Source organism: Delphinus delphis, chromosome 6, assembly GCF_949987515.2.
Source record: "Delphinus delphis chromosome 6, mDelDel1.2, whole genome shotgun sequence".
Lineage (NCBI taxonomy): Eukaryota > Metazoa > Chordata > Mammalia > Artiodactyla > Delphinidae > Delphinus > Delphinus delphis.
Window position 1 is genome coordinate 28,561,179 of NC_082688.1, and position 18,762 is coordinate 28,579,940.

General features: G+C 37.7%; 1 protein-coding gene across 1 annotated transcript in view; it reads right to left on the reverse strand.

Moving 5' to 3' along the window:
• Nucleotides 1-13,859, reverse strand: part of SMC2 (structural maintenance of chromosomes 2) — a 55,409-nt gene extending 41,550 nt beyond the window's left edge. The window contains exons 1-10 of the mRNA XM_060014407.1: nucleotides 13,741-13,859; nucleotides 12,068-12,296; nucleotides 11,292-11,441; nucleotides 8,933-9,055; nucleotides 8,276-8,314; nucleotides 5,541-5,651; nucleotides 5,290-5,334; nucleotides 3,780-4,013; nucleotides 3,401-3,550; nucleotides 190-423 (exon numbers count right to left, since the gene is read on the reverse strand). Of these exons, the coding sequence (XP_059870390.1) occupies nucleotides 190-423; nucleotides 3,401-3,550; nucleotides 3,780-4,013; nucleotides 5,290-5,334; nucleotides 5,541-5,651; nucleotides 8,276-8,314; nucleotides 8,933-9,055; nucleotides 11,292-11,441; nucleotides 12,068-12,235 (1,254 nt within the window). The 5' untranslated portion in view covers nucleotides 12,236-12,296; nucleotides 13,741-13,859. The remainder of the gene's footprint in view (nucleotides 1-189; nucleotides 424-3,400; nucleotides 3,551-3,779; nucleotides 4,014-5,289; nucleotides 5,335-5,540; nucleotides 5,652-8,275; nucleotides 8,315-8,932; nucleotides 9,056-11,291; nucleotides 11,442-12,067; nucleotides 12,297-13,740) is intronic.
• Nucleotides 13,860-18,762: the final 4,903 nt, after the last annotated feature.

The window sequence follows — 18,762 nt, forward strand, 5'->3', positions numbered from 1 at the left end:
TCATTGTTTTAGGTGCTAAAGAGTGACAGAATATAGTAAACAATAAAAAGTTCCTTGATATTGATCTGATTATTTTCAACATTTTATAACAACTGCCAAAGCATAATGTGAAGGAGCTTCTCAAAAAAAAATGAAAATAAAAAAATTTTAAAAAACTGCAATCACATAGTGCTTACTGTCTATACTTACCTGTTTGGCTTCTGTCTGAACTTTACTTATGTCATTTTTACAGGCCATCATTTGACCAGCAAGAGTTGCTTCTGCTCCATCTTCATTACTGGACAGGCCAGCGGAAACAGCATTGAAGTGCTGCTGTGCAGCAGCCAAAGCTTCAGCATCTTTATTACTTGCTTCTTGAAGGGCACTCAGCCCATCTGTCATCTTTTTAACCTCTTTTTCCTTTGCTGCTAAAGTTTTAGAATCCTTTAGGAAGAGTTTCAGATTGGAAAGTATTATATTTTAGAAAACCATCCATTTTCTTAAACACATATACCTTTATGTCATCAAATTTCACAGCAATTTGAAGTGAACATGGTAATTTAACCATCATAACTTTATACTTTATTCCCATTTTGAAATTCAGCCTTTCTCAGTTTTTAGGATAAATGTACCTCTTATCCTAATAATACTTTCATTCCATATGTTATAGTCAAATCTGGGAGACAGTGAACTAAAACATCATTGCAAATTTAAACAAACCACTTGAAAAAACTAAAAATCAAGTTCTAAACCTATAAAATTGAAATAATAACCACCCTACCCAAAGCTTCAAAGTAGAGATTTTAGGATTAAGAGCATGAATAGGAAAATATAAGCTATTAAAGGCCATAAATTTAAGTGTTAAATAATTATGGAAACAGCATTACTAACACTTAATACCTTTTAAGTTCTAGTAACCAGGTATCTAATGCTATGTAAGATACCAGCACTGAAAGGAAAAAAAAAGAAAAAAAAAATCTAGTCATATTTACATGAAAGTGACCAGAAATTTTGGCTCACTTAATTCATGATTCATTGGATATTTATTAGATATGTACCAGGCATTATTCTAGACATTAAAGACATAGGGTCCTCAGGGAGTCTACATTTCTAAGGTGGAAGACATAGTAAACAAATAACTAAAGCAAGGTAAAGGGACAAGAAATGATGGGACTACTGTTTTAAGAATGATGAAGGAAGGCCTTTTGTGATGATATTTTGAGCAGAAACCTAAATGAAACAAAAGGAGTGATCATGCTAATACTAGGGGGACAGCATACTTGGCAAGCTCTGAGGAATATGCTTGGGTGTTAGAGGAACTGTGGTTGGAGCACAGTGAGCAAGTGAAAGCAAGGTAACTATTAAGGACACTACTGAGTATCCCTCCTGGGAGGTGATGGGTTCAACCAGGTTAGCAGTGAAGGAGGTGTGAAAAGTGGCTGTATTCTGGATATACTTTTAGAGTCAACAGAATTTGTTGATGAACTAGATACCATAGAGTTTGAGAGAAAAGGGAAAATTCAGGAGGACTCCAGGTTCTGGAGTGAACAGCTAGGTTAATAGTGGTATCATTTACTTACATGAGAAAAATTCAGTAACTCAGGCAGGTTTGGGTAGGTAGGGAAAATTTAAGAGTTCTATTTTGGTTATGTTAAGTTTTAGACTTCTAAAGTCATCCATATAAAAATGTCAATTAAATAGCTTGACAAATGAGTCCTTCAAAGAAGGAGTCAAGGCTAATTACTGATTTGAAAGGCATCAATATATAGACGGTATTTAGGGCTATAGGGCTGGACAGGATCACCTAAGAAATGAGTGTATATAAAAGAAGTCTGAGCACTAGCCCTGGGGCATGCCAGCATATGTATTTTGATTTGTATTTTCAACCTGGATTCAAGGTTCATATATTCAACTATCAAACCAACATCTCTACTTAGATGTCTAACTGGCTCCTCAAGCCTATTATCCTCTACTCAACAAATGGTAACCATATTTCACACTGTCAAAGACAAATCTCTGGAGTTATCCTTCAGTCCTTTTTCACAGTCAAAAACCAATCTGCTGGCACTACTTACAACAGCCAAGACATGAAAACAACTTAAATGTCCATGGACAGAGGAATGGATAAAGATGTAGTGTGTATGTACACACCCACACACACACCCCCACACACAATGCAATATTACTCAGCCATTAAAAAGAATGAAATAATGCCATTTGCAGCAACATGGATGGACCTAGAGATTATCATACTGAGCAAAGTAAGTCAGAAAGAGAAAGACAAATAACCATATGATACCATTTATACGTGGAATCTGAAACATGACACAAATGAACACATCTACGAAACAGGAAGACTCACAGACATAAAAAACAGACTTGTCGTTGCCAAGGGGGAGGTGGGTGGGGAAGGGATGGGTTGGCAGTTTGGGACTAGCAGATGAAAACTATTATATATAGGATGGATAAACAACAAGGTCCTACTGTATGGCACAAGGAACTATATTCAATGTCCTGTGATAAACCATAATGGGAAAGAATATGAAAAAGTATATATATATAACTGAGTCACTTTGCTGTATAGCAGAAATTAACACAACATTGTAAATCAACTATACTTCAATTAAAAAAAAAATCTACTGGGTCTGTCTGCTGGACCTATCCTTAAAATACACATAAATTCCCACAACTTCTCTAATATCCCAACTTCTATAGCATTTATCCAAGGGCTATCACCTGGACACCTACTACCTGGATTCCCTGCTTCTTCCATTTATCTTTAGTTTATCCTCAAAACAGCAATAGTCCTATTAAAATATTAAAACGTCATGCTTCTGCTCAGCCAACTCCAGCAGCTTCCCATGCCACTCAGAATAAAGGTCAAAGTCCTTCACATGTTTTGCAAAATCACATGTGATCCTACACCCCATTACCTTTCTGCATTTCTACTACTTAGTGATAACCAGCTACACTTATCTCTTTACTTTTCCAGTACCTTAGGCACTTGGGGCAATTGCTGTTCTTTTGCCTGGAACATCTTTCCCGACAGCCTCCCAATTTATCTACATTGTTCTCTGACCTCCTACAGGTCTTTAATGAAATACAGCCCTGCCAATGAGACCTTCGATGGCTACCCAATTTAAAATCCCAAACTACACCCCCGTCCCCTATACTACAACCCTCTCCACTGCTTTATTTTCTCTCCACATCAGTTATCACTATATAACATATGATATTTTTCACTTATTTATCATCTTTATCATCATTTCCCTCACTGGAACAAAGACCCACAAGGTGTTTTGTCCATTGCTACATCCTACCCCAAACAATTACCCTTGATCCATAGCAGACACTCAATAAATATTAACAGAATGGATAAATGTATACTACTAGAATTAAATTACACTTCTCGTTTGCTTACCTCTACCATATTTTTTTCCAGCTCTTTGCGTTTGTTCTCTTCACTTGCCAGATTTTTCTTCTTGAAATCAAAGGCACTCTGAGATTTAGTATTAACTCGCTGAGCTTCTGCAAGAGCATCTTCTAAAGATCGGAGTATACCTCCAATTTCCTATAATCAAATGCACCCAGTTCAATCAATGTACTTAAAAATTTGTTCACGATGCCCTTTTCTTGTATAATTTCTATATAAATTATTGACTTTTTATAAGCTATTTCATTATTATACTTTAAGAAATCGATACAGAAGACAATGCCCAGTAAATCCTAAATAGTTATTGTATAATATATAATTTAATATCTTTTTCAGTGTATATTCTATTCTTACATATATGCCTGACCTTATCTTTTCTTTTTTCCAACTCTTCTATTTCATGACTAAGTGCTTTTATTTTTTTATCATTTTCAGACAATTCTTCTTGAAGCTTCACAATTTTATCCTGCATTTCTTTTAACTCCTCAGCTGAGCGTTCTTTGGTATCTTCAGCCAGCAAAAACTGATAAGCAATATATAAACGACTCAAGTGTTCTATTTCTCTCATTAACTTTTGATACTCCAAGTAGGAAGATCTTTCCTGAAAGAGAAATCACCAGTAAAGTATAACTCAAAATTCATATTTTTAAACAAATTTGGAAAGAATCAAAATACAGCAACATGTATACAATTTCCCATTACATGATATAATGGATTTTGTCTTAAACTGAGTGATCATGGATTATAAATTTTAGAAAGCTTTAAATAACATTAGAACTACGGTTAGATAGCATAATACCATCTCTAGTGAATGTGGTTATTTCTTCTCAAATATAATCAGGCAGTTGGGATTAACAAAGAAATGCAGACATAAGATTCACAGACTGGCAGTAATAAGAAGTCTATATAAATACAACCTACACAACCATGAATGATGCACTATTAGATGTACTTTGTAGTAGTATTACCAAGATGCCCACCCAACATTCATTCATGTAACTATTTATAAGTATTTGCTCACACATTACTAAACTTGATTCCCGTTAGGACCTACTGGGACAAAGTAACAAAATAACAAAAAGTTCCTAACTTGAAGAAACAAATTCAGGGTGATTAAATGACCACTCCATATTTTTAGATTTAGAAAGAACTTGTCAAAATCAAACATGACATCTAGGTTTAAACTCGTGATCTAGTGTTTTCTACTAAATCATACATACAAAAGGCAGAACCTTCAAGATCACAATTTTTCAGTTTTTCCAATAATGTCTATGCTACTATATGGATTCAGAAGAGAGCTTGAGAAATATCAAACTTTAATGAACATTTAATAAATTCCTAAATACATAATTTAAAACCAATGTGCTATAAACACATTCTTTCACTGAAACACTAATTACAATGTCAGAAGCTGCAAAGATTATAGAGAAAACAGTCATCTGTTTCAATACCTTTCGTTTACCAATTGCCTTGACAGCAGCAATTATAATGACAGCCCCCTTTTATCCAAGAAGTTATTCACTCTACCAAGAAAAGTCACTGAGAGGGCCATATCTTTATGAAATATTATTCCATTCAATTCTAAAGGTACAGGAAAATTTAGACTTCTCTTCAACAAAGAATTAAAATCTGGCATATTTTCTGAGATTAAGACAGGCAATCTACTTACAAAACCATTATGGCTTAATAGATATGAAGTACACTGTGCTCTATAAGCAGAAGGCTAAGTATGGACTACCAACTCTAACGCCTTATCTCATCCGCCAGAATAATTCCTGAGAAGTGGTACACATTTCATCCCCATGTGTATGATCGTCGATACATCACCAATTTTGAGAAACATTCTAGCTGGCTGTCCTCACATATATAGTACATACCTCTTTTAATTTCTGAATGGTTGGAGTAATTTCTTCTTCAAGTATCTGGAAAATAAAGGAAGATCATATTTTTCAGTATGTGAAGTACCATTAAAGAAATTTAAAAGGGAGAAGTAGGATGTAAGACTAAGGAAAACTGAACTAAGGCTGGGCGGAGCGGGGGTGTGGTAGAATTTCCCTTTTTACAGCAGAGAAACTCTAAATGCAAAAGTACTCTCTTCTCTCAAAATATTTTATATAAATTTAATTACCATCTTAATTTCTTTCAGCTTAGCCTCCTTTTTTTCTATAGTCTTCTGGGCAGCTATCTTTTTGTATTCATACATCCTGGTTCCAGCTGCTTCTTCTATCATGGACAAAATCTGGAAAGACGATTGTATTAATGTTTTAAGAATCCAAGACAATGAGTCTCATTGGAATTTACATTAAGGATATTATTTAATGCCTTAACCTAAGTATCTTAACAAAATTATGGATCATAAAAGTTAAGTACATAAAATTGTGCATATTAGCTAATAACCCTAACATTCAAGAAACATTTCTGGCCTTCACTCCAATTCTAAAATCAAACTTTATGCCACGCTGAGGTTCCAGAGTGCATTTCCTTTAAAACTGAAGCCAGTAATTCCTTCCTCTTTTCCTTCAAATATGAGTCTTAGAAAAAGTAAAGGCTAACAACATTCAGTTTTCATTTTAGAAATTTCTACTTAAAATTGTACCAAGTGAGACTTCAGCCACTTTGTTCCTACAAGGATGAAGCATGGCCTAACGTCTGCATTCCAACTGTGGCACATGCTTTAAGAACTTGGGAAAGTAACTTAATTTTCTCTGTGCCTCTGTTTCTTCTTCTGCAGAGTACTGATAATATCTCACAACATTGCTGAGAAGTAAACATGAAGTAAAATAATTCATGAGAAGTACTCTGAAAAAGGCAAATATTAATTACAATTTTGTAAGTAGGACAATTTTGCTAGCACTCCTTTTTCAGAAGCTTCTAGTCACCATCAATCCCTATCTCAAGAGGATTATTTCTCTGAAAACCATTTTGATTTCTATGTATTTGACAGGTTTTGAATTAGAAGTTTTCCCTTAAGATGTTATCTAAAGAAAATAAGCATGACCTCTGGTCAAACCAGACTAGTATTATCAATTATCAGTCGTCTTCTTAGTTCTTCTCCATAGAAAAAAAATACCAAAAGAGCTTTTGCTCTTATACAAAACATTCATTCCTTCGTACCAACTCTTCTCAAGGGGGCTCTAAGAGAAAATTAAGTCTTAATGTCCTAAGCAATCCATTGTATGTAATGAATTAATTTCACTCAAATCTTTTTCTATAGGCTGACATGGAACACCAGTTGAGAAAGGCTACTTTATAGAGGCAAAATTTCTTTTAATACTGTATCGGGCACATAAAATTCCTAGACATCAGCCTTGGCAATGATTTTTTTTTGGATTTGACACCAAAAGCAAAGGCACCCAAACCAAAAGTAAACAAGCGGGACTACATCAAACTAAAAAGCTTCTGCACAGCAGAGGAAATCATCAACAAAATGAAAAGGCAACCTACTGAATGGGAGAAAATATTTCTAAATCATATATATAAGCGGTTAATAACCAAATACACAAAGAACTCATACAACTCAATAGAAAAAAATTAAATGAAAAAAATGTGCAGAGGGTATGAATAGATATCTTTCCACAGAAGACATACAAATGGGCAGCAAGTACATGAAAAGATGGTCAACATCACTAATCATCAGGCAAATGTAAATCCAAACCACAATGAGATATCACCTGTCAGAATGGCTATTATCAAAACGACAAGAAATAACAAGTGCTGGTGAGGACGTGGAGAAAAGGGAACTCTTGTGCACTGTTTGTGGGATTGTAAATTGGTGCAGCCACTATGAGAAACAGCATGAAGTCTCCTCAAAACATTAAAACTAGAACTACCATATCCAACAATTCCACTTCTGGACATTTATCTCAAGGAACCAAAGACACGAATTTGAAAAGACATCTGCACTCCCATGTTCACTGCAACATTATTTGCAATAGTCAAGACATGGAAACAACCTAAGTGTCCACTGATGGATGAATGGATAAAGAATATGTGATATTTATATATATAAATAAATTAAATAGAGTATTATTTAGCTGTACAAAAAGGAAATCCTGCCATTTGTGACAGCATGGGTAGGGCCTCGAGGGCATTATGCTAAGTAAATTAAGTCAGACACAGAAAGACAAAAACAGTATAATCTCACTTCTATGTAAACTCTTAAAAAAAAAAAAAAGTGAACTCACAGGTACAGAGAACAGATTGGCGGTTGCCAGAGGTGGGGAAAGGGTGGTGGGCAAAATGAGTACAGGCAGTCAAAAGGTACAAACTCTAAGTCCTGAGGATGTAATGTATGCCATGGTGACTACAGTTAGTAATACTGTACTGCATATTTGAAAAGTGCTGACAGAATAAATCTTAACAGTTCTCATCTTAAAAAAAAATTTTACCTGTGTGGTGACAAATGTTGAGTAGACTTATATCATTTTGTGATATATACATATATTAAATATATGTATATATATATAGAATCATTATGTTGTACACCTGAAACTACTTTATGAATTATATCTCAATTAAAAAAATAATTTTTTAAAAATTTTGCTTAATAAGGTCCTAAGACTTTTCTTTTACTTCTTTTAAGGATTCTCATTTAATCTTCAGAACAGACCCTGAGGTAAGGATTATTGGCTCCAATTTATGGATGAGGAAAGTAAGGCTCAGAAGGTTTGTTACATAACTTAAAAAAAAAACGGGGCACAGCGTTAAATATTAAAAAACAAAACTATTTCCTCTACTTATCATTCTTAAATGTTTCCAAGAGTTTTAATAATGGAAAAAATTATGTTAAAAAAATTGATTACCTAGAAGATTAAGACAATATCTATAATTACTATTTTTACTGTCCTTAAAGAGTACTCTTACCTCTGGAGGTTTCATATTCAACACTTTTGTAATTCGGCCCTGAAAATAAAATTGGCAAACTTACTATGATAATAACAAAATACAGAAAGAATAACCTAAGACATACATGTTTATCTGCACTGAAGCTGTTGTATCCTAATACACCAATCTTTTGGGAGTTATTTCTTCCACCTACATGAAAAGATGTTTCTTTTATTATAGTTGAGACCAAAGGTAGCTTATAACTCTAGAATTTTGTTACCCACTTTCTCATGAGTGATACAAATTACATGTTATTAAATGATACAAAGTTAACTCGACCATATTTCCGAAACAGTTAATATTAATGATGTAGAAGTTTCCAATTCTAAGACAGGTAAGTATATAAATTAATGTTAGCATAATTATTGAACATTTCTTGATTTTTTGGAACAATGGCCCTCCAAGATAAGTCAAAGAAAATTACTTCCAGACATTCTTCAAAATTCAAATGTATATAATATACTAGACCACGTAAGTACAAAAAACTAACCCACATTTCTTAACAGGTGCCCAAACAGCAGGCTAATAGTAAAATAAAAAATGAAAAATCCAAACAGAAGCACTTCTCTTATAAGTTAAAAAATAAAAGATGTCAAAACTATTATGAAAGAGATATAAAGACCACAAACGAAATACCTGCATGATGAGAAAGTGAGGGTTGTTAACATTAAGGCCAACAGAACAAAAGAGATCCTGTACTCTGGTATTGTTTGCATTTACTCCATTGATTAAATATTTATTTCTGCCACCAATAACCACCTAAAAAGGAAAGAATTTTAAAAGATATAAATGAACACACACATCTTGTGCTATGATGATAAATTCCCAAATACATTATTTTTCATGTTTGTTCTGTCCAACTAATGGTAAACAAAATCAATATAGGGTAAATAATAAAGAAAGTGTGACATGGTCAAAAAGAATATGAGACTGAGTCAGGATAATTGGCTTCTAATCCAGGGACTTTTACTAACTAGTTACGTAACCAAGCACAAGCCTCCTAACCTCCCCTGCAGTGGATTAGGTCTCTAAGGGCCCTTCTAGCTTCATGGTTCCAAGTATGTGTAGATTGTAGTTTCTATCCCTGATCACCCTCTTTCTACAATTTTCCATACTCAGAGGTGAAGCCCTCTTCCTCCCTTTTGATTTCCAAAGGAAAAGAAGTCAGATACTGAAAATGAAAGGCAAATAGTTTAATATCAATCCCTGTCAAGATGCTAAAAGGGATTAGTAAAAGACAGGACTGGTAAATACTTGAAAGAAAAAGAGTAACCATGGAACTTCGGCATGGGTTTAATAGGAACAACTTATACTAGATACCAGCTTGTTCACACTCTACTACAGCACTTGCATTATCATTTTTTGGGTATGATTGTCTCACCCATATTTTGAGGTCCTTAAAGACAAGGTATGTTTCTCATTCTTTCTATCTGTATTTCCCAGTGCCTTCAACAATGCCCAGCACACATTAAGCACTTAATAAATATTAAATAAATATTAATTCACTCCTTTTCCCTGACAGGATTATGAGGGTGGTAGATCACTTATTAATATATTTGAACAACAGTCCTAATTTACCCATAAGTAATTTGAGACAGTCTTTATAACAAAATTATGGTGAAGATACAGGCATATGGATTGCATGAGGACAGGAATTTGGGGTAGATTAGTAGCAGACTTACTTAAAATCCTTAAAGGGTTACTATTTGATAGATGCTTAATGACAGAGAACAGGATTCTGTCCCAATCTAGTCAATCCCCCGCCCTTTTTTTTTCAACCAGAGGCTTTCATTAAAATAGAGAGGGAGGGCTTCCCTGGTGGCGCAGTGGTTGAGAGTCCGCCTGCCTATGCAGGGGACACGGGTTCGTGCCCCGTTCCGGGAAGATCCCACATGCCGCGGAGCGGCTGGGCCCGTGAGCCATGGCCGCTGAGCCTGCGCGTCCGGAGCCTGTGCTCCGCAACGGGAGAGGCCACAGTGAGAGGACCGCGTACCGCAAAAAAAAAAAAAAAAAAAAAAAAAAAAAAAAAAGTAAAATAGCGAGGGAAATCTAAGTTACATAATGCTAAGTTGGAGAGTAAATGCGAATTAACAGAATTTTTTAAAATAAAATTTTGACAAACTGAAAACATTGACTATAATAAAAAAAGATTTTAAGGGACAGATGTAAGGTCCTCCCTTGGTTTCAAAAACCTGCTTAGATACAGAACTGGCAGTATGTGGCTAAGTAATAACACATGAACAATTTACAGTGATTTTTAGTAAATCAGATATGAATTCACAACGTATCATGAACTCTCCAACATCATATTGAGAAAAATAGAAGTAGAGTACTTAAAATGAAAGAAGCAACAATTCTGCTTAATCCTGTCGTAGCTAGACCAATTCTGGTATATGTAATTTGAGATGCCAAGCATTAAAAAACAAAGATATAAAAAACTGGAGCAAATTTGTATTCAATTCAACTGAAAGACCTATAAACAACTAAATATCAATTGAAAGACCTAGAGTTAGCTTAGGAAACAGACTTACAGAACACTTAAATATTGAAATACGGAATAAATTAGATTTGCTCTTGATGCTCTCAAGAAAATGAGGATTAATGTGTAAAACTTGAAGACAGCACTTTGGCTCAATATATAGGAATACATTTCTAATTAGACCTTTCCAAAAACAGAATGGGTTACCTGAGAACACAGAAAGATCCCAAGAGCTACAGATGTTCCAGCACAGAGAGAGAAGACTCAAGTGTGGTTCAAGATTTAAGCATGGTTGAGTGCTTGGACTGATGGATTTCAGATCCCTTTCAATCCTCTTGGTACACGGCGGAATTTGCATGATCAAAATTTAACATAAGGAAGATATTCTTAAGGAATCTAGTCAGTATTTGATCCATCAGTTTTGCTCATAAACTTTCGCACTCCAGTAGTCACATTGCCAAAACGCACATCAGACCTGCAAGTTTCTAGGTAACCAAATATTTAGTAGCCACTCACCTGCCTTGTTACTGTAATTTCATCATGAATCTCAAATCCTAAAGGACTCTGCTTTTTGTCAGAATTATCAAAGGTGATTGACACGGAGGCTTTGGTAATACCAGCCTGCCCATTTTTGTAAACTAAATCTTGTAAATTAGAAGCCCGAACCTAAAATAAAGGAAAAGTTTCAGTTACAAAACCCCATACTACGCAAAATAGCACTAAAAATGTGCTTCTTGCTGTCGGAAAATCACCCATGTAGTATCCATTAAGCAGCCAAGGATAGGCAGTGGCATTCATAAGCAAGAAGAGCAAAGAAAATGGGTAACAACCTGAAATGGGCACCTTTCTCCATAGGACTTTTTCAACCTTAAAGAGAACTGTTTTCTACTCATTTCTTAACAAAAGCTCATTTGAAAGATTTAAGGAAAGACAGTGTCTACGAATTTCACTATTCATCCAATCCCATTAGAAGGTCCTGAAAAGACATTATAATGGGGGGGCGGGGGCAGGGATGGGGTGAGGGTACAACTCTGCAATGAGAATGCCTGAGTTTCAGTGTTGCTCCAAACATCTTAAGAAGATGAACCTTAGGCAACTCCTCTAAGTTTCTATTTTCTCACCTAAAATATGGAGTAATAATACCGACCTTTAAAGGACTGTGGTGAGGTATAAGATATTTCACATAAAAATGCAAATGAAGAGGATACTGGCAATAGTCTCTAAGTGCAATGAGGATTCCCTCGAGGCTCCTCAAACTTAAATTCACATAAATGAGAAAGTTTACACTTTACCTGAGACAGGTTGGAGATACCCAGCAAAAAGCAGATGGAGTCCAATATGTTGGATTTCCCACTACCATTTAAACCAGTGATAGCATTGAAGAGGGGATCAAAACCATTGACTTCAGTCCTCTGAGCATAGGACTTGAATCCCTCAAGAATGATTGACTTAATGTGCATTTTCACTACTGACTCCGACAGGCAAATCTCTGCTAGAAATCAAGCAAGCCACAAAGCAGTTCTGTACAAAACAAATAACAACACATAAGTGGAATGTAAAACTGGAACCATAATAAATGTAGAAGACTGAAACATAAGAATGACAGCTCTATAGAAATAAAACAGCCACTTGCCAAGCTACTTCCTCTGATGCAAAGGTATCTTTCTTTAACCTAAAAATATACAGGCGTTAGTCTCTAGTTAGAACTTAATTAAACCATTAATTCAACCTGGAAGCCAACCACTTACTTCTCCAGGCTTATCTTCCACCGTTATCATACTCTAGGTAACGTAGGCTGATTATTTCACACCGCATCCCCTTTGCCCATAATGCCCTTCTCCCGGATACTGGCATGGCTCACTCTCCATTCCAACACTCACGTCTTTGCTCAAACGTCACCTAACTGGGGTCCTTCCTGACTTCCCTATATAAAAGAGCACCTCTACCCACCCCCTCGCTCCGCTTCCTTTTTCCTTCATTGCACTTAAAGCTGACACTAAACAGTACTTATTTACTCGTCTATCCAACCTATCACAATGTAATCTCCGTAGCATCTTCGCCTACGTCCACCGCTGTATGCCGGAATAGTCCCTGACTCGAGGGCGCGGGATGGGGGCGAGGGGGGGTTCGTAAATATTTATTAAATAGATAAACGCCACATAAAGAGATGAAGCTTTTTGCTTTCACTCAGGCTCTTTCCTCGCCTCACCAGGCCTTTCTGTCAACACTTCCTCGCCCTACTTCAATGGCAAGAACTAGCCATTCTGCCAGGAACCCCTTAGAACTAACTTTAGTCTGAGGTCCCTTGCTCCTCGGCTCCCCAGCCCCCGACGCCCATCTCCGGCCAGGAATGCCAGGCTAGGCCCAACCGGCCGCGCGCACGCACCTGCCTCACCGCTGCGTCAGGCCGCCTGGGCTTGCGGCACCCACAAAGCTCTTCCTAGTCACTAGGGCGGAGAGTGGGCCAGCCTTGCCCGGCTTCGGGCGCTAAGAAGCAAATTCCACCATAGCGACTACAACACTCAGCCCGCGCTCAGCAGCGGAGAGGAACTATTTATGCCTTTGAATTTAGGCGCGAGCAAAGGACCCCACCTCCTCTGCCTATTTCATTGGCTGGTGCCTCAGAGATGCCTGACTTCCATTTTTCTCTTCCATCAAACAACCAAAGTGACAGGGAGATAGAAAAGAAGGTCGCGACGGTGGCGCCTCCGGGAAAGCGACGGCTTGGGCCTGAGGACTAAAGGAGCTGGTGGCATACGTTGAGCTCGGCGTCCGGCACACCTCGGACAGCCCCGCACCTCCGCCTCGGGGCCTCGCGCTCGCCGGCCCCGCCCCGCCTCAGGCCCGGTTTTGCGGCAGCTGCGTTCGGGAAGCCCTGCCTTCCCGCGGGCCGGGGGGGGTGGGGTACTTGCAGGTGCCGGCTGCTGTGTGGTCTGTGAGCAAGGGAGGCAGGGTGGCTTCTTACCGGTCTCCTCGCTCTGCTTCAGAAGCCCCGGAATCTCCCCATGCTGGCGCAGATTCGTCCAAAATGGAAGCTGCCCCTTGTTGGGACTGGGGCAGCGCCGACCGAACTTGTGAGGACTGTGGGTCGCGGTCTGGCTCCACCCCTCGCCGGCTACATCTCGGGTTTAGCGTCCGGAAGGGACGATAGGCTCGCAGCCAAAGCTGTGCAGCGCCCAGGGGAGAAATTGAGTGGGGCCGATAATAGGTGCTGGATGAATAGGAGTTCCCCTCCTTTCACTGAAAAGCTGTAGAATGATAAGCAATGGCAGAACTAACATTTCAGAGAATTTTAGGAGGAACACCTTGTAACAGCTGATATTTATTGCGTTTCGTGTGCCAGCCTGCGTTCCAAGGGCTTTTAAAAATCCTCGTAGCAACCCTATGAAATTCGTGATATTGCTCTCATTTTACAAATGAGCAAACTGAGTCACAGGTTAAGCAACTTATTACAAGTAGTAAGCGGAGCAGTGGAGATTTGTTCCCACGCAGTCTTGCTCCAGAGCACGTACTCTTAAATAGTATATTTACTTCTCTTCGTGTATAGACTCCAGTACTAGTAATAACAGATCCTGTTATCAGTGTGTACTTTTCTTTAAAAAAAAAAAAAAAAGGCCAGTTTACTCACAGTTAAGGATATTGATACTAATGAGTTAGGAAGGGCTTGGCTTCATAGTGCACTATGGTGGTGTCTATTCCTAGGTGATGTATAAAAAGATGGTTCAGTCAGTATGCTGTTTTAGGTTGTATATTTAAAGTTGTTTTCTTCGCCCCGGGTTGGCTTTGCAATATTTAATACCAGTCGAACTACCAAGAATTACCAAGAATGAGCCAGTGTTTTGAAGTTCTTTCTCTACTTAAGAGAATAAGTTTTATGAAGTTTTTTGTTTGTATAAGAAAGAATTCATTTGTTTACTCTCATCCCACCCACTTATATAAGTCAATCATTACAGGCCTAACATCATTTAGTCAAGCAGTTATCTTTGTGTGCTGTGATTCCTTCATCTACACTCCACAGCTCTTCACTTGTATTGATTCTATTCGGTCTTAATATACATTTCTTTTCAACTCTGTCGTCTTCATCACTGTGAATAAAGAATTTTAATTTGCCAACAAACCCTAATGTGGATTTTACCAAGTTGTGAGATAAGCAGTTCTTTGGGGTGAAAGTGTAAGTGTTAAGACAGACATTATTAGCCTTTACACTATTTTAATTAGTTAATAACTAGCTGATATTATTTAAGTCAAATGGATAAAAATATATGCAAATACACTTGCTGGATAAGAACTTCTGGGTAGTTATAAAAATAAACACATCTAACTACTAAAAGTAATTATTAAAAGGAAAATTCCTTATAAAAGGAGAGATCTAGAGCAATTTTAGTCTTAGAACACGTCAGAAGCACGAAGGAATTTCCGTTAGTACAGGTGGACTTGAGGAAATCACTAATGGCTGACTTACAACTGGCCCCTGAGATCACCACAGAGAAGTGGAGAACACCAAGGCACAAAGCCGCTAAAACCACTCTAATGTGGAGAGGTTAGGGCTGGAAGTAAAGATAGACTGTAGGGTGGATATAGTATAAATAGAGCACTGTTCTTGTTTCATCACCGTGTATCAAAAGCTTTTGAAAGCTTTAACACTGGCTGGCTAGTGTAGTCTTCGTCCTTATGTAGAAGGCAGCAGCACCAGCAAGGACACTGATAAAAGCCATGAAACAAGACCTAGGAAAAAGACTTGGTCTTCTACTCTTCCAGGGCATTGGCAGGGACCGTCTTTCCCTGGGTGCACTTTTCTAATTTTGGAGTCCTACAGTAGTTCTTCTGTGGACCTGGGTGAATCCTCTTTCCCTGGAATTTAGGACAGAAGGAAAAAACTGAAAGAACTTTACCTTCATTGCAGAAATAAGGAAGGGTTGATTCATTTTGTTGAGAGATTAATTTTTGGTTCAAGGGGATGAACTGAAGTTCACATTGCAAAATTGTATTGAGTAGCAGCACATTTTGAATACACCAAGTATAACCTGTCTGACAAACTTGGAAAGAAATACAGCTGAGCATAATTTAAAATGAGGAATAGCAAAGGAGGTGATTATATTCATTCACTTGTGGGATCTGCTTGGACACATTCATTTTCATTTCAATGACAATATTCTTTTCAATACTCCATGTTCTGTTTGGTGCCTTGTGAAATCTGCCTGTACTTTCATTATGATTTCTATTATTTTGCCTCCTTAGTCAAGTTAAATATCTTTATCTTCTCTTTCAGGTACTTCTACTATTTCCAGCTGTTGAGTTCCTAACTTACTGTTTACAGCAGTGGCTGACTCTTACTCATAGTGATTTATTTCCTCCTGTGGTGCTGTTCTGGGATGGGGTTGTTTTGTTTATGGGAGTCTCTTATGCCCTGAGTTGTGAAAGCGTCCTTTCAGACCAGTTACACATTTGTTTCTGCCAGGGTTCTTTGACTCTTAAAGATCTGGGTACATTTGTAAATGATTGTTTCTCAGTTTGTGGTTCCTGAATAATACAGATATTGTAAATTTATATCTGTTGCAGGTCTGGGGTTTTGATTGCTCAGGAGTCATCTTTTGTTTTATTCCCCTATCCAAAGCTCCAGGCAAAGAACAAATTTCCTTGCCTCTTACCCAAGCTAGTAGGTGGAGTTTTTCCAATCCCAATGACTGGCAGATCTTTAAGGCTCCAGGTTTTACCTAAGGGCCTAGTTCCAGCTCCTCTGACTCAGTGAAGCTCAAGGGCCAGTGCTTGTGCATTAGAGCCCAGCCACTGGCTTCTGAGCTCTATAGCCAAGTGTAAAATAAATGTTGGAGGGCTGCCTGTCAGTGCCTGCTCTTCAAATTGTCTCTGGCACTTAGGATTTTCTAAGTGTTTTTTATTTTTTGTTACCGTGCTTGATATATGGTTTACATGCCAATAGTTATGTTTTACCCAGTATTCCTATGAGGTTATAAAGGGAATTTTAGTCAGCCAGGCTAGAGGAGATCTTCCCATTGACCTTTTATGAAGCACATCAGGGATCTTTGTTTTGCTCCTGCTGAACCTTGCTTTCAGATTCTCACATTCCACATTCAAATTAGCTTTTCCTAAAAAACAGAGAAAGATGTCTGGTACTAGTGCTTAAGAAAATATTTTCATGCACTACTCATAAAATCCAGTGTCTATGTACTTATTTCACATTTTTTCAGTTTTTCCAGTTCTCCTTGGCTTTTATCACTTCCACACTGGTTAATAGCCAACGCTACTCATCTCATTGCTTTTCTGCTTTGCCACACCCCTTCCATTATGGGAGGATTATTCATTCCCCTTTCTCAAATATCATTCTCATTTCATTGTTCTCCCTCTCACAGTGGTCCCTTATTACTTTTTATTTCAAATCCACAACATCTGCTTGACCTTCTTCTATTGGTTTCCTTTTACTACCAACTCAATTCTTACTAGATTTCACTCTTAGATTTTTTCCCACAAGATCTGCCCCTCTGTAATCAACGTTTCCTCTCTTGTTACATTATTCAAATTCCTACTTAAATTTCTACTTCAACAATACTTAGCCACCAGTCTCTGCCCTCTCTAATGTCCTACAAACTATATATGTTTCTGTATCAGAAATATGATATCTCTTTACTCTGTATAAACTTGGTGAAAATTGCCTACAGAATTAATTCTAACCTCTTTAAGGTGGCATGCCTGGCCTTTCATAATTTATTCTCAACCTGCTTTCCTAGACTCATCTCCTGCAGCTTCTTCCTTAGATTACCATGTCATTTGTTGTTCACTACTGTAAACCAAGCACCAACCAATGACAAAAAAAAAAAGTGTTCGATACCTTTTTAAATGGATAGATGAATGAATGTATGAATTCAATAGGCATTTATAGAATGCCTACCTTATTCTGAGAATTGTACTATGTTCTGGGATACAAAGATGAATAAGATGTGGGCCTGTCCTCAAGGGAGTCCATAGTTCAATAGAGATGACATGTATAAAGACATTAACCAGAGGAAGACTGAAAGGCATTATAAACAGAATAGATTGCACAGGCAAGGGCATAGAAGATAAACATAATGTATGAGGCAAGAAGTAGCAAGATTTAGTGTAGGAGATACACAGAAGCCAGATTATGGAGCATTTTATGTGCCATCTTTTTTTTTTTTTTTTTTTTTTTTGCGGTACGCGGGCCTATCACTGCTGTGGCCTCTCCCGTCGCAGAGCACAGGCTCCGGACGCACAGGCTCAGCAGCCATGGCCCACGGGCCCAGCCGCCCCGCGGCATGTGGGATCTTCCCGGAGCAGGGCACGAACCCGTGTCCCCCGCATCGGCAGACGGACTCTCAACCACTGCGCCACCTGGGAAGCCCCTATGTGCCATCTTAAAGAACTTTTTGTCATCCCCGAAATATTGATGTTCTCTTCTTTGTTATCTTCTTTGTATCTTTGCCCATGCTGAACTTGAAATGCTTATCCCTTCTCCATATCTACCCCCATGTGTATTTCTACTGATACTTGTAACCCCAATCTTATCCATTTCTGGATGATTTATTTGCAACCTCTTCTGTAATCCCTTAACCCTTTATCCAGACTTTTCTTCTGACCTATATTGCTATTGTGACATATCTTCGTGACATAGCACATAGTAGACAATATTGGTTGAATATGAATAAATTTAGGAGATTCATTTGCTGCTTTCTGATCAAGGTAAAGGGAAAGAATAGATTTAAAAAATAAAGACTTGGAAAATATTGAATTATATGACATAATCCACGAACTAGTCAATATTATAAGATTCAGCAAGTTAAGAGTGGTGATTATTTCATTGATCTAACACTGAAAATTTTTTTCAGCTTGCAGTGTTCTTTTTGTGTAATACCACCAGCGACCACTGTGACATTCATAAGGCTGAGGAATCTATCATGATATGAACATTACAGCTTTTGGTTTCACGGAGCTGTCAGCGCCATATACTTTCCTC